At 42.2% G+C, this 14,740-nt stretch overlaps 1 protein-coding gene across 4 annotated transcripts in view; it reads left to right on the top strand.

The window, feature by feature from the left end:
- The window catches only part of SLC9A9 (solute carrier family 9 member A9), a 463,721-nt gene that overhangs the window by 197,284 nt on the left and 251,697 nt on the right, over nucleotides 1-14,740 (top strand). For all 4 annotated transcript variants that reach the window (XM_033958486.1, XM_033958485.1, XM_033958487.1 and 1 more), the window contains exons 7-8: nucleotides 8,754-8,892; nucleotides 13,117-13,222. In XM_033958486.1, the coding sequence (XP_033814377.1) occupies nucleotides 8,754-8,892; nucleotides 13,117-13,222 (245 nt within the window). The remainder of the gene's footprint in view (nucleotides 1-8,753; nucleotides 8,893-13,116; nucleotides 13,223-14,740) is intronic.

The raw sequence follows: 14,740 nt of genomic DNA, 5'->3' as shown, positions 1-14,740 counted from the left end.
CTCCGGTCCTCGAGAGCCGTATTTCAGTCGGGTTTTCAGGATTTCCCCAATGAATATGCATTGAAAGCAGTGCATGCACATAGATCTCATGCATATTAAGTTTATAAGTTTATTAGCAAAATTTGATTAATCGCCTATTATAATCACTAAGCGATGTACATAACAAAAATATAGTAAAGTAAAAAGAGGTTCACAATTTAACAACAAATTTTTACTTGAACAAACATATAGTTGGGAAGGAAAGGATAAAAGTTACAATTTTCAATTGGGGTAGAATAGTGGAAATAACAATAGGTAAAGGGAGGTAAAACCTCAGCAATTATAAACATGCTATGCTTTAAACATTGAAGGCATCTCTAAATAAATAAGATTTAAAAAATTTTTTAAATATTAGAATATCTTTTTCATTACGAATGTATTGGGGAAGGGCGTTCCACCATAGGGGACCCGTCACAGAAAAAATGTCAGCCCTTCTTGTACCAATGATTTTCAGAGAAGGAACTGAGAAAAGATTCTGGTTAGTAGAACGAAGTGAGCGTTGTGTATTATAAGGTATCAAGAGTCTAGATATGAATTGGGGTTCATCAGAGGCTAAAGTTTTAAAGATGAGTAGCATTATTCATTGGGGAAATCCTGAAAACCCGACTGGAATACGGCTCTCGAGGACCGGAGTTCCCTACCCCTGAATAAATGAAAATTCCTTTTAATTTTATCACCTCGTTTTTACACTACCAAACTCTCTCCAAGATGGGGACTCCCTGCCTCAAGACCTCCAGAAGAAAAACAAGAGCTCCCAAACCCCAAGAAATAGAACTGGATAAGGGGGAAGAGACAAGTCCAAGAATAGTAAATCTACTCTAAAAACAACCAAATAATGAATTTTCAGTGCTTGGGAGAGCCCTCAGTCACACAGCCTCCCACTGGAATCTCCCAGAAGTAATGGCTGTCACTGGCTTACACCCAGAAGAGTGTGAAACATCCCCGGGCTCTCTCCGTGTGAATTTAAGTGATTAAAGTGCACGCAAAAGTGCTGAGTGTGAAAAAAATATATAATAAATCAAAAAACACACTCTACCATTCACTAAAATTGTCTCTACCCCTTATCCAGGGGGCCAAAGTGTAAATATCAAACGTCCAAATCCAACAAAGCAAAAAACCAATTGGAAGTACTTAGCTTCTCCGTGGAAAAGACAGCCAGCAGATGGCTTGTCATGACTTATGATTCAACCCTCATATGTTTTTAGTGCCTGGATTAACGTGCACTAATTTGACAGTTACCGCAGAATACAACGGTGAATTAAAAAAATTAAAGGGAATTGTTAAATTGCGCAATATCCAGAACAAAGTTAGAGAAATGCAACATATATACTCGTATATTGCCTGTTAAATAACTCGTGGCACTTGGCCTGTAGTCGTGTGGCAGCCACAAGGTCAGAAACATGGATGCTCCATTTCAAGATTGCACCATCAAAGAACAGCATGCAGTTGTGAGCTTTCTTTGTGCATAGGGAGTGAAACCTGTGGAAATTCACCGTCGGATATTGACTCAGTATGGACATAACACCATGACAATCCCAGGTACATTAGATAGAGTGTAAGCCTTGCCAGGACAGATAGGGAAAAATGCTTGAGTACCTGAATATACACTACTTAGGTTATAAGTGGTACATAAATACTAGAAATAAATACACTTCCCCCCCCCCCCCCCCTGTTCACGGTTTCTCCATTTGCTGTTTCAGATAATCGCGATTTTTTTCTGGGGAGGGGGAAAATTTTTAAAAAAAAAACAGTCTAAACTTTTAAAAACCCCATATTTTTTCCTTCCCTGCCGCCTTTCCGGCCATACCTGGTGATCTAGAGGGCTTTCGGGGCAGGAGCGATCTTCCTACGCTCCTGCCCCGTGCAGATCGCCATGAGGAAATGGCTGCTGGGAGTTCCTGTAGTCTCTCGAAGGAAAATCGCTCCTGCCCCGAAAGCCCTCTAGACCACCAGGTAAGGCCGGGAAGGCAGCAGGGAGGTGGGGGTGGGTCAGAGCCGGATAATCACGATTTTTCGCCATTCGCGGTCCGGCTCTGCCCTTATCCCCCGCGAATGACGAGGGAGAAGTGTAAATGAATCAATTAAAGGTTTATGAGTGAGTAGAAAGGTGTAACCAATGAAGATGTTTCTGGTTGCCCATCAACATCAGGCACACAAGAGCACTTTGACAGGGCAGATGGATGCCTTGATTAGAGAAGAGCGGCAGATAACAATGTCTCAATTGACTGCAAGTTTGAATATCAGCCATAATGCTTGATGACTTGGGCTACAGGAAAGTCTGCGCTCGATGGGTTCCCAAACAACTTACTGACCTGCACCAGCAACAGCATGTGGGTGTTGCGACCCAGTTCCTGAGATGGTATGAAGAAGATCCAAGTATTCTGGAGAGAACTGCCACCATTTCAAGCTGCATTAGGCAGGCATTGGCGTCTTTGTCCGGGTTTTGAAAAGCTTCTTCTTTGGGGCCGCATTGGGAGGGCATGGGGTATAGTAAAAAGGTCCCTTAAAATGGTTAAAAACATTACTCCATTTGTGTTACAGAAAAATGATGGTTCATTTGTGCCATGGCTTTGTTGGCAGTTGATAACCATCTTTTTTTTGACTGCACCATTGTACTAGTTTTGGTTTGACAGAAAAGGAAGATTCATTAAAGCTGTAAGCAAACTTAGTTTTAAGCAGGCAACTTTTGCATCAGATTCATCGCATTTCACAAATGCCTTCCTGTTAAAAAATAATAATAATAATAAAACCAAAGAATTCTGGGGTCCATCAAAATAGATTTACTTGGAGGACCAGCTCAAGCCAGCTAAAAGATTAGGTGCTTCGACAAGGTTCAGTCTTTTTTCCTGTGGGACCACATGTGAGTAGAATTGATTGCACTGGCTTAAATCAATTTGATGGTTTCAGCTCAGTGTGTCTCTGGGTAAGTGGATCACATAGCTGCCTACTATGCCATTTATTTCAATTTTCCCCAATTGGCAATCCTTGCTCAAGAGATTCTTAAGAGTAAACTTATTTCAGGGTCTGAATTACCCCTTAGTCTCAGATGCTGTACCATCTTAAAGGAAAAGCTAATGCACAGTTGTGTTCTGAGCTAGAGATGTGCCTCTCTGCTTCTCTGTCTCAATCCAACTATCTCCTAGAGAGATTGAAAGCCCACCAGTAATTCTACACATCAATTTACAATAATAAATGAAAACTGAGTGCACATCAATATAGTCCCTTTGTAGAAAAAAAAAGTTTAGCTTCAAATAACTTTTTGAAAAAAAAAAAAATATTGGGCAGCGTAAGATGGTGTTCAGGTCATTGTCTGCTGGAGGTCACAAGGTATGGAAAAATAAGGTGATGGAACTGCATGCATGCTATTGAAGGAATGCTGATGGCAACATGCAATCTAGGTTAATCATTTCAAGCATCCTCTTTGACTGTTGGGGGCTTCGCATTTGCAGTGAGAAAACAGAGGAGGAAGCCCCTCCCTTAATTAGCGTATCACTTTTTTTTTGTTAATGGTCCTTTGTCTCTGCACTATTTCTATAACACAGAAGACCAGAATTTAATCTGAATGTGGCTTACTACATTTTAGAAAAAGATAAACCCTCGTTAAAGGTATATAAAGTGTAAGTTAAAAAAAAAAAAAAATCTTCTGGATATTAATAATAATAATAATAACTTTATTCTTATATACCGCCAATAATCTTGCGACTTCTAGGCGGTTTACAATGAGGTGAAACTGTACAGACAGCGAATTACAGAGTATAACAGTGAACATCTGATATTAACAACATTAATAATAACAACAGTTTATATACTGCCGGAACGGGAAGTTCCGTGCTATTTACAATGAGTTAGAAAAGTTTCATAAATTGATTGGAACATTCATAGTTTAGAGATTAGAGGTTAACAGTTTGCAAGATCAGATGTGGGTGGAATTACGAAGGGGGCTATTGACCTTATTCGTTACCTATGTAATTCAAGAACAGGTATGTTTTTAGGTGTTTCCTAAATTCGCTATAGTTGTTTGAGTGTGTGATTAGTTTTCCTAGGTCTTTGCCCCATAAGGCTGCTTGGTACGATAGAAGTTGTTGGTGATGTCTCTTATATCTGCATCCTCTAGCCGGTGGGGAAACAAATTTCAGGTGTGTGCTTCTCTCATGTCTGTTAGTTGGGAATGAGAAGAGGTCTATTATATATTTAGGGGCTAGGCCTGATAATACCTTAAAACAGAGACATCCTAGCTTGAACTTCGTGCGAGCCTCCATTGGCAGCCAGTGCAGGAGTCGGTAGGAAGGGGTTATGTGATCGGACTTCTTCAACCCGAAGATCAACCTGACTGCTGCATTTTGTATAAGTTGTAGTCTCTGCATTTGCTTCCTAGAGATTGCCAGATGGGTAATGTTGCAATAATCAAGGTGGCTTAGTATTAGGGATTGTACCAGAATTCTGAATGCTGAGGTGTCGAAGTATGCTCTAATGGACCTAAGTTTCCAGAGAGTAAAAAATCCTTTTCTGACTAGGGAGTCTACATGGTCTTTCATAGTTAGACCTTGGTCCAGTATTACCCCCAGAACCTTCATTGTTGGTTGAATAGGGTAGTTGAGTTTGTTAATGCGTAGTGATTTAGTCGTGATATGTGGGTGTGGCGAGGCTATAAAGAACTTAGTTTTATCTGAATTGAGCTTGAGTTTGAATTCTGTGGTCCATTGTTCCATCAGGTTTAGCGCTTCTGTTGCTGTGGGGGTGATTTCGGAGGGTGACGTAATAAACGGGATAATGATTGTAAAGTCATCCGCGTAACTGAATACTTTTATACCTCGCTGGGCCAGCTGCATGCCTAGTGATGATATATAGACGTTGAAGAGTAGAGGGGATAATGGGGACCCCTGTGGAATGCCTGATGGGTTTCTCCATGTTTTAGAGAGGTTGCCGTTGAAGCGTACCTGATAGGTGCGGGCCGTAAGGAATTCTCTCAAGACTATTAGAATGGAATGAATAAGTTGACAATCACCACTACATGATCTAAGTATTATGATGGTTAATGATACCGTGTTTCATCAGTAACGCAGCAGAGTGAAATCCCCGATGGCCAAAGCCAAGCAGCTTGTTTAGAGTGCTGCCAGCCCAGCGCTGCTTCGGATGAAGGTAGGGCTCGCTCGCGGTCGGCGGAGAGGGAAGGATGGAGGGTCAGCAAGTGTTCAGCTTTGCGGTGGGGGCTGGGGCGTGGGGATGCTCAAGGGTTCTGCTGCACAAGAGAGGGAGAGAAGGATAGATAGAGGATTACTACACAGGTCCTGGACTTGTTGGGCCGCCGCGTGAGCGGGCTGCTGGGCACGATGGACCCCAGGTCTGACCCAGCGGAGGCATTGCTTATGTTCTTAGAAGCTGTGCAAACTTCTGCTGCACATGGGGATGAGAGGGATGGGAGGAAAGATGCACATATGGGGGAGAGAAAGGAAAGAGGAAGAATTGGGGTGAAGGAGAGGAAGGGAAAGATGATCATGTGCATACCCTGAAAATAAGACCTAGTGCCTTTTTTGGGCCCCAAATGAATATAAGACACTGTCTTATTTTCAGAGAAACAGGGTAATATATTATAAAGTGTTTGTGAGGGTCCTCAGTTCCTAATGTAGGTTCACTAAGACTGAACTACACATCAAAAGGCTTTTAGGCCACAACCCAGACAGGTACAGTCAGTGAGAACATCCTAGGACCTCGCGCGCTGTGATTGCCATAAATATCAAAGCAAAAATATAGTGAAAATCAGTTCATGCCAAAACCAATGGTCTTGAAATCAAAAGTTTGTTAATGCATTCAAACACACCGAACTGTAAGTTTCAAACCAGTGTTCAATGTGATGGAATTCAAAAATATGCATCTTCAATATGTAATAATGTGCATATAATTTGCCAAGCACTTATCTTAGTGCATTCCTGGCAGAAAGTCAATGGCGGGTTCAACGAAGCTCCATTTTGGAGAATGATTTCCTTCCTCAGGAACCCATTGCTGCGGCAAGGGAATCGGCTTGTGTTGAAAATGGGTTGTGGCCTAAAAGCCTTTTGATGTATGGTTCACAGTATCACAGACTCTGTTTACCTCATAATATCATTCACCAAACTGATTTAGCTCATTTTGCTGTATTACACCCCTTCCCCAAATGTTTACATAATGTACTTTTTGTAGCACCCCTAAACCGTACTAAATTATTTCTCTAAGTTGCACTGTAAGACAATCTCTACCTCATTGAATCTCAAACAGTTCTATAATGTACCTCTATTGCACTCTTGCACTGTACTAAGTTGTATGCCCTAAATTGCACTGTAAGTCGCCATGAACCTTCTTAGGCATAGCATGACTCATAAGACTCAGATTAGATTCGCTTTGGTTACAAGAGACTGAAACTCTTTACATGAGGGGAGTATACACTTCTCCCTCGGTATTCACGGGGCTTAGGGGCAGAGCCGAACCGTGAAGTGTGAAACATCGCAAATAACTTTGTGCTGGCTCTGACCCACCCCCGGACCTTACCTGATGGTCTCCGCCTCCGATCGCCTCCCTCCGTGCGTGTTGTGGGGTCCAGGGCGGGTGCTTCAGTCTCCTCTTTCTCCGCTTCGGTGTCGGGCCGGGGGAGAGAAAAGGCGGCGGCAGGAGGATGCAGGTAAAAGGTGCTTGCCAGGGGGAGGGGGTTAATAAAGGGCAGCGAACCCGAATCTGCGTCCACAGAATCTTACCTGGTGGTCTAGTGGTGAAGCAGGTAAGGAACGATCTTCCTAAGCTCCTGCCCCGTGCAGAGCCATCATCAGAATGGCTGCCGGGAGTTTCAATTGTAGTCTACAAGAAAGCAGTGTAAATTTACTGTAAAACTGCACTTTTCTGTTCATGAAATTAAAAATAAAATTCTTTCTTTTTCTACCTTTTTCTGGCCATTTTATTCATGTTTATCCCAGTTTCCAGTTTCTGCTTTCTTCTGTCTTATCTTAATTTTCTTTCCAGGGTCTTCAGTCTATCTGCTACTTCTTTCCTTCCCGTCTTCTTCACTTCCTCTCTCCTACATCCATGTCTGATTTTAACCTTTTCCTTTCAGTTTTTCTCCATTTATTTTTCTGCAACTCTTTCTTCATCTACTTACAGCTTTCCATCTACCTCATCCTATTATTCTCCAGTTTTGTTTTATTTTTGCTATCTCTTGCCTCCCTCCCCCTTCCAGTATCTTCTCTTTCTCTCTTCCTCCGCCTCTGTTTTTACTCTTCTAACCAGCATCTCCTCTCTTGCCCCCTCCATTCCCTATTCTCTCTCCTCTTTCCTCCAACTCTCTTTCTCTCCACCTCGATCCAAGATCTCTCCCATTACCTTTTACCCATTGCCTCTTCCAGCACTCAGCTGCCATCAACCCTGCCTTCAGCTCCAGTCCCGCTAAACTGGATGGAAATAAAGCCAGAAGCAAAGGGACCTTCTTTCTTGCCTATGTAGCTATAGGCTCTGCTGGTCTACTCTCAATCCCATCCCTCATAAACAGGAAGTAAAATTCAGAAGGGGGGCAGTCTTTTTTTTAAAAAAACATTTTTATTGACAGTGAAAGAGTCACAACCATACAAAGTACAAACTCAACAGCAGAAATACAAAAATGATCAAATACAAGTGACAGTCAACAAGAACGACAAGTCCATCAACAGAGCCAAACCAAGCTTTATTCCTTTTTGTTCTCCTATAGCAATGTAGGCAAGAGGGAAAGCCCCATGGCTTCCGTCTTCCTTATTGCCAGCTGGTTTAGCAGACTGGGACCAAAGGCAGGGCTGATGTCAGTAAATATGCACTGCTGACTCCTCACTCCCCCTCCTCCCGGCGACCGGCAAACAGCATGGATGACCGCCGTGGCCGCTGCCGGAAGGAATCAGCTGCCTGCCTCATATGTTGAGCCTGCCCCTGACTTGTGTCTCCAGCCTCCACAGCCAGCCCCCCAGGTAAGTTTAATAAACTGATTACACAAGTAATCAAGCATAGTATGTTACAGTATTTTGTATGCCGTTTTATTCCAGCCTACAAAGAGTCTAGTTGACCTTTAAAGATATTTAATTATATGGATTGCCCACTGGTGCCATCAGTTCCTGTTCATAAACATATATTTCTGTTTGTGTTTAGCACTGGATATAAATGAAAATTTAGAACCAATTCTTTGTGCTTTCCCCCACTGACTACTGATTTGTGGCTGTTGACATTCTGAACACTGTTAGTGAAAAGGTTACACTGTGGGGTGGGATCTGCTCAGTCGTCTGGGCTGAGGTGTTGGAGGAAGGAGGGGAGAGGACCACTGGTAACTTTGCCCAGACTGATTTGCATGAGGAGTTTCTCTGCAGCAGTCACAGAAGTGCAATGCTTTGTCAAAAGCACTTGTGAATGCAGACGAACAGAGGCAACACCTGGCCAATAAATAATTCAATGCGATCTTATTGCTGCAGAGTTCAATAACATTTACCATGTTTTAATTTCAGGTTCATGTGGAAACAATACTCTTACAATATTTCTAGTACAACATTGTTTTCCTATTGTCTTTTTTCCCTTGTTCTATTTTCTATTTTTTTTTTTTTTTGTTATTTTACTGAAAGCGCAGTGGCGCATCTTTTGGTACTATCCATCTGTGCAAAAGAGTTTTTATGCTTTGGACAAGAGTATTACAAGAGTGTGATTGTTTTCTCGTCTTTCTTTGGTTTTTTTCCTTCTAGTTCTATATCAATTTACAGTCCTAAGGAGAATCCCAATGCATTTGATGCTGCTGCTTTCTTCCAATCCGTTGGGAATTTCCTGTGGATCTTTGCTGGATCATTCGCCATGGGGTCAGCGTACGCTGTTGTCACAGCTTTAATATCCTTTACGCTGTATTTGAGATGGGAAAAGCTCTGCACCGATCATATGCTGTTAAGATATTGCTGGAAGCAAGACTTTGTTTCCTGCTTTCTAAGCGACTGCACCTATTCCTGTCCTGAAAGTATGAGCTGCCTGACTTCTCACTATGTTAATAAAATCAACATGATAAAATGATAAAACAAAGGCAGAGAGAAAAAAAAAATGCCACTGACTAGTCTGAGGTAAGATCTGAGGGCAGGGTAGCAGCGTTGATTACTGTACTCTACTTGTCCATGATATCTTGGTTTTCTGATCTTGTAAAGCAATTGTTTGTATGTCAAAAGATGATATTTTCCTTTTGCTAACAGAACAGTAAAAAAAAAAACCCCCCGAGAATTTTATAATTGCAATAAAACCCACCATAACCGGCCTTATACTGTTAAGATAATAGCCTTGCTGAATTTCATGCTTTCAAGTATGTTCAATTATTGTTGCCATTTTCACGTTGGTATATGCACACGGTGCTGTGTTTTATGGCTTGTCATAAACTTGGTAAACCTGGGGAGGCGTGACTTGAATTCCAAGGGAGGAATTGCATATCTTAATTGAGTTAGCAGGCCTACAGTAAAGCATCTTATTACTTTTATCTGCTTTTGTAAACACATAAGGAATTATCAAAAGAATGGGGCTTCTGGGAAAAGATGAAAACAGGAAAGCATTTTTATAGAGAGATTTGATAGATGATTCACAACAGGGCAGAAAACAATTTCTGGGTTGTTTTGTCTTGTGTTAGCATGTTGACTGGTTAAACATCATCTTCTCAGGCACAGAGATATTAAGGGACATTTTTACCATATAATGGTAAAACATGGTCTTAGTATGCCCTTACATGGGTCTTTCCTGTATACTATGGCCTTATTTATACTGTTGGGGTAAAATAGTCTGATTTCCTATGTATTAATGCGTGGATGCCCTCCTACCTGACATTGATTTCTTCCAAGCTTTTCAAAACCCAGACAAAGGAGGATGTGCCTGGGGAAATCCGGACGTCTCATAACCCTATACAAAACCTATCTTAACACCCTTATTTTGTATTGTGAGCACCTGAAAGCTTAATGTACCTAACTGTACACCATTTGAAAAGCTCTTAGATCTGCAGATGTCTCCAATGTATAGGCATGGTTTGTATTTTGTAGGTCTTGGAAGGCTCACGATGTCCACAACAAGCATACTAGTTAGAATGGAATATGGACCTGGGCCCATTTCTTTACTGGTCATTGCAATGGACTGTAGCCTACTGCTGGGACAAGCTCCTGCTATAATATCTGAGCCTGTCAAGGAGTCTGGGATATACTGTCACTGTCACACCTTTGGGAGTTGTGAGGGGGTCCGTGGCCACTGGGGCAATCTTAATTCCTCCAGTCGTTCGCTGGTCAATTAGGACACTTCATTATGACATAGTCGTGATTGAAACAGATCCAAATAAAAACGTCCCAGTTTTTGCCCAAGATGTTTTTATCATATTCCATCATCCCTGAAAAATGTCCAAATCTGGGCCCATCCAAAGTACAACACCAGGAAATGGGTGGGAGGACCGCCAATTTTTTGGATGCCATGGTCCCTGTTGCCTCCCCTTTTCCGACGCCTAAGGGTAGCCCTCAGAGCTTTCTTGTATTCACACTGTGGCACTTCACATGAAAAAGGTTGGAAACCACTGGCTTATGTACTGAAATGTGTCACATATGAGCACGGAGTTCTCTTATAATTCCTCCCCCTCCCCCCCATAACCACCATTATCCAAGTTTGGTTTTAAATGTTGATTTAATATGGGTGTCAGGTCAAAAGCACGCCGGGACAAAGGCGCGCGCAGACAATTGAGTGCAGCGTGGAGGCGCGCGCCACAGAAAATTACTGTTTATAGGGCTCCGACAGGAGGGGCGGGGGGAACCCCCCCACACACTTTACTTAATAGAGATTGCGCCGCTTTGTGGGGGCATTGTGGGGGGTTTGGGGGGTTGTAACCCCCCACATTTTACTGAAAACTTCACTTTTTCCCTGTTTTTAGGGAAAAAGTTAAGTTTACAGTAAAATGTGGAGGCTTACAACCCCCCACAACGCCGGCGCGATCTCTATTAAGTAAACTGGGGGGGCTCCCCAACAAAACCCCCCGTCAGAGCCCCTAAAAACTGTAATTTTCTTCGGCGCGCACCTCCGTCTTGCGCTCAGTTGTCAGCGCGCGCCTTTGCCTTTCACGGGGTTGTCTATGAACCTTTAATATGTATGTATTGTATGGAACTGGCTGGATTTTTGTAAAAGCCTGAAAGAACTCAGATCAATCTAATCATTCTGTTTTTCTACATACTGATACTTTTGATGTTTGAAGGCCAAATTGTTAGCAAATGCTATTACATTGTAATCTAGGCCAGTGGGTCAAAAGACATTTTATATCACCACAGGCTAACATAAGAAAACAACATAGCAAAAACTGGTGGAAATGTCTCTAGTAAAAGAAAATAATCTGCATTCCCTTCAGCATGTTTGCTCTGTAAAAAAGTTTAGTATTTCAATGTCGTCAACATTATTCATTCAAGCCACTAGATTTCTTGGGATTCTTCTCTAAGAACCCTATCTTCAATGGATTTACGCTCCTAACTTAAGAACATAAGAATAGCCTTACTGGGTCAGACCAATGGTCCATCAAGCCCAGTAGCCCGTTCTCACGGTGGCCAATCCAGGTCACTAGTACCTGGCCAAAACCCAAGGTGTAGCAATATTCCATGCTACCAATACAAGGCTGAATGTATAATTAATTTAAACACTACATTAAAATATCCTGATTTTTTAATGGGCATTAGGGGTAAATTGTGGTATATGGCACATGTTCTGTATCTGAAAAACTAGAGCTGATAGGAGAAAACTGGCTTTAATCGGCATGGTAATGGACTGCATCGTTTAAAACCAATAAAGAAAATCTCATGGAAAAAATTAGGTGCTGGGAGGTGACTATGGTATAGGCGCTGTAATCGTATCTACAGCGCGATGCCTAATGGTCCTTTAAGCCTAGGTGGACATGGTTAGGGGGCAGAGCAGGACTTAGGCGCTATTAAGCGTGGTTCGCTAAAGAACTTGGTCATGTAAAGCTCTTAAGTTTTCAACAAGTGAGACTGAACCACCTTTAAAAAATTTTCAACTTGGTTCCCTGACGCAGGATCGAAATGGGCCACGTCGGAACCGTCGACAAAGATAAGCTCTTTGTTATGAATATTCAAATAGTACACAAATAAGTTTGACTGCTTTAGCATCGAAGAAATTGCTTATGAGTAATGACTGGATGGTAAGGCAATATTCATGGGGTTCGCCCCTTGTTTTTGCCTTCGCGTCTCTGAGCATATATTTTTGACTTTATGTGATGATATCATTACTATGAGGAGTTGTCCAGTACTGTGTCCAGTACGGCGACCAGTACTGGACACAGTACTCCAGATGCGGCCGCACCATTGCACGATGCCGCTGTATCGTGCAATGGTGCGGCGGCATCTGGAGTACTGTGTCCAGTACTGGTCGCCGTACCTCAAGAAGGACATGGCAGTACTTGAGGGAGTACAGAGAAGAGCAACTAAACTGATAAAGGGAATGGAAAATCTGCCATATACTGACAGATTGAAGCAGTTGGGACTTTTCTCACTAGAAAAGCGAAGACTTAGAGGAGACATGATAGAAACCTTCAAGATCCTGAAGGGCATAGAAAAAGTAGACAGGGACAGATTTTTCAAATTAAGGGGCACCACAAGTACAAGGGGGCACTCAGAGAAATTGAAAGAGGACAGGTTTAGAACAAACGCTAGGAAGTTCTTTTTCACTCAGAGGGTGGTGGATACATGGAACGCGCTTCCAGAGGCTGTTGTAGACAACAAAACATTAAATGGTTTCAAAGAAGGTTTGGATAGATTCCTAGAAGAAAAAGGGATTGAAGGGTATAGATAGGTATAGACCACTACTCAGGCAGGATGGACCTATGGTCTGACTCAGCAGAGGCAACTTCTTATGTTCTTATGTTGTGATACCTTATAAGAGAGTGATTTTGTTTATTTTTTTAATATACTCATTTCAGTCACCCTCAGTGAGAATTTGCCAATAATTTGGTTTCCTCATTATTTGTTTTGACTAATGAATACTAGGCACACAGCCAGGAGCATGTCTTGGTTGGAACTGTAATATTTTTCCTTAACATTCTTTTATCACTTGACAAAATTTACAAAGCTGTGTGAGTTCCCTATGCTGGAGACAGGGCTCTTTTTCCTCTTGTCGTGGAGTGCTTTCCTGTCAGCAGAGGCCGCTGGCCTCACAGGTAACTATTATGTAATTGTATGAAAACACGATTGATGGACTGCACAAGATGGAGGTAGGACTTCAGCTTACTTAATTGTCACTAAGAGATACACATATGAGTTAGCCTGGTGGTGGTCATATCAAGAGTGGTTTTTCCAGTCTAGGGAATCCAATTTCCGAAGGTACTGTAAAGAGAAATGGACTAGGAGTTATATACAGTGTTCCCTCGATCGTTCGTGGTCGGCAGTTCGTGGTCCCGGTCATTCGCTGTATTTTCCGACCGCGAACAGCTGACAATGAGAGACCAACGGGAGAGGCAGGAGAGAGCAGCCGGAGCGCCGCGTGTGCAGGAAATCACTTGCGGTATGCTCCGACCGCCTCTTCCTGCAGCTCCTGATTGGATAAGGCCCGACTTAGTGCAGGAAGAGGTGGTTGGAGCATACCGCGAGTGAGTTCCTGCACTCACAGCGCTCCAGCTGCTCTCCTGCTGCCCTCTCCTGCTGCCCTCTCCCGCTGCCCTCTTCAGTCTCCCCCATGAAAAACCGTATAGAAGCAGTAGGGACCTGGATGAAAGATCATAAACTGAAACTGAGCCCAGACAAAACAAAATTCATCCTCCTCGAAAATAACAAAGTTCCAACCATAACCAATATAGAAATAAACTCAATCAACTACCCCATTCAAACCACCCTAAATCTACTAGGAATGACGATAGACAGATGCTGCACCATGCAACCACAAATAAATAAAACAATACAGAAATTATTTGCAGTTATGAGAAACCTAAGACAAGTCCGAAAATTCTTCGAAAGAACACAATTCCAGCTCATAGTACAATCCCTAATCCTAGGTCTACTAGACTATTGCAACATCCTCTATCTCCCCTGCCCTGCAACAATGACAAAACAATTACAAACAATTCAAAACACAGCTCTGAGATTCGTCTACTCATTGAGGAAACATGACCACATTACAGAGGCATACCTCAACTCACACTGGCTTCCAATTCCAGAAAGAATACTATTTAAATTCTACTGTATACTATTCAAAACTATAAATGGAGACAACCCAACCTACCTGAACAACCGCCTCATCCAAACTAACTCAACCAGGCATAGAAAAACTCACACCCATTCACACACCCTCCAATCAAAGAAGTTAAACGGAAAAAACTAGCAGAAAATGACCAATGAATGAATTAGAGTGTTTAAAGCAGAAAGGTAAAGGATTTTAGCTAAAGAACGGATCATTCTTAGGCGATAAAAGCTCTTTCGAACGACGGTGCTTATATATTTGTGAAAAGTAAGGTTTTCATCAAAAGTTATTCCTAAGAGCTTAATGGTATGAACTGTCTGTATCGGTATAATTTTTAATTTAATAGGAGAGAGAAGAGAACATCCTTTCCTAATTGGGAAGACATTGTTTTAGTTTTACTGACATTGAGTGATAACTTATTAGAATTTAACCAATCCGGTTTCAGAAGACACCTGAGCACAGAAACCGTACTAGTAGCAGTACAGGACTCAGTCCTCAAACA

This window comes from Geotrypetes seraphini, chromosome 9, assembly GCF_902459505.1.
Source record: "Geotrypetes seraphini chromosome 9, aGeoSer1.1, whole genome shotgun sequence".
NCBI lineage: Eukaryota > Metazoa > Chordata > Amphibia > Gymnophiona > Dermophiidae > Geotrypetes > Geotrypetes seraphini.
This window is presented reverse-complemented; position numbering and strand designations above follow the sequence as displayed.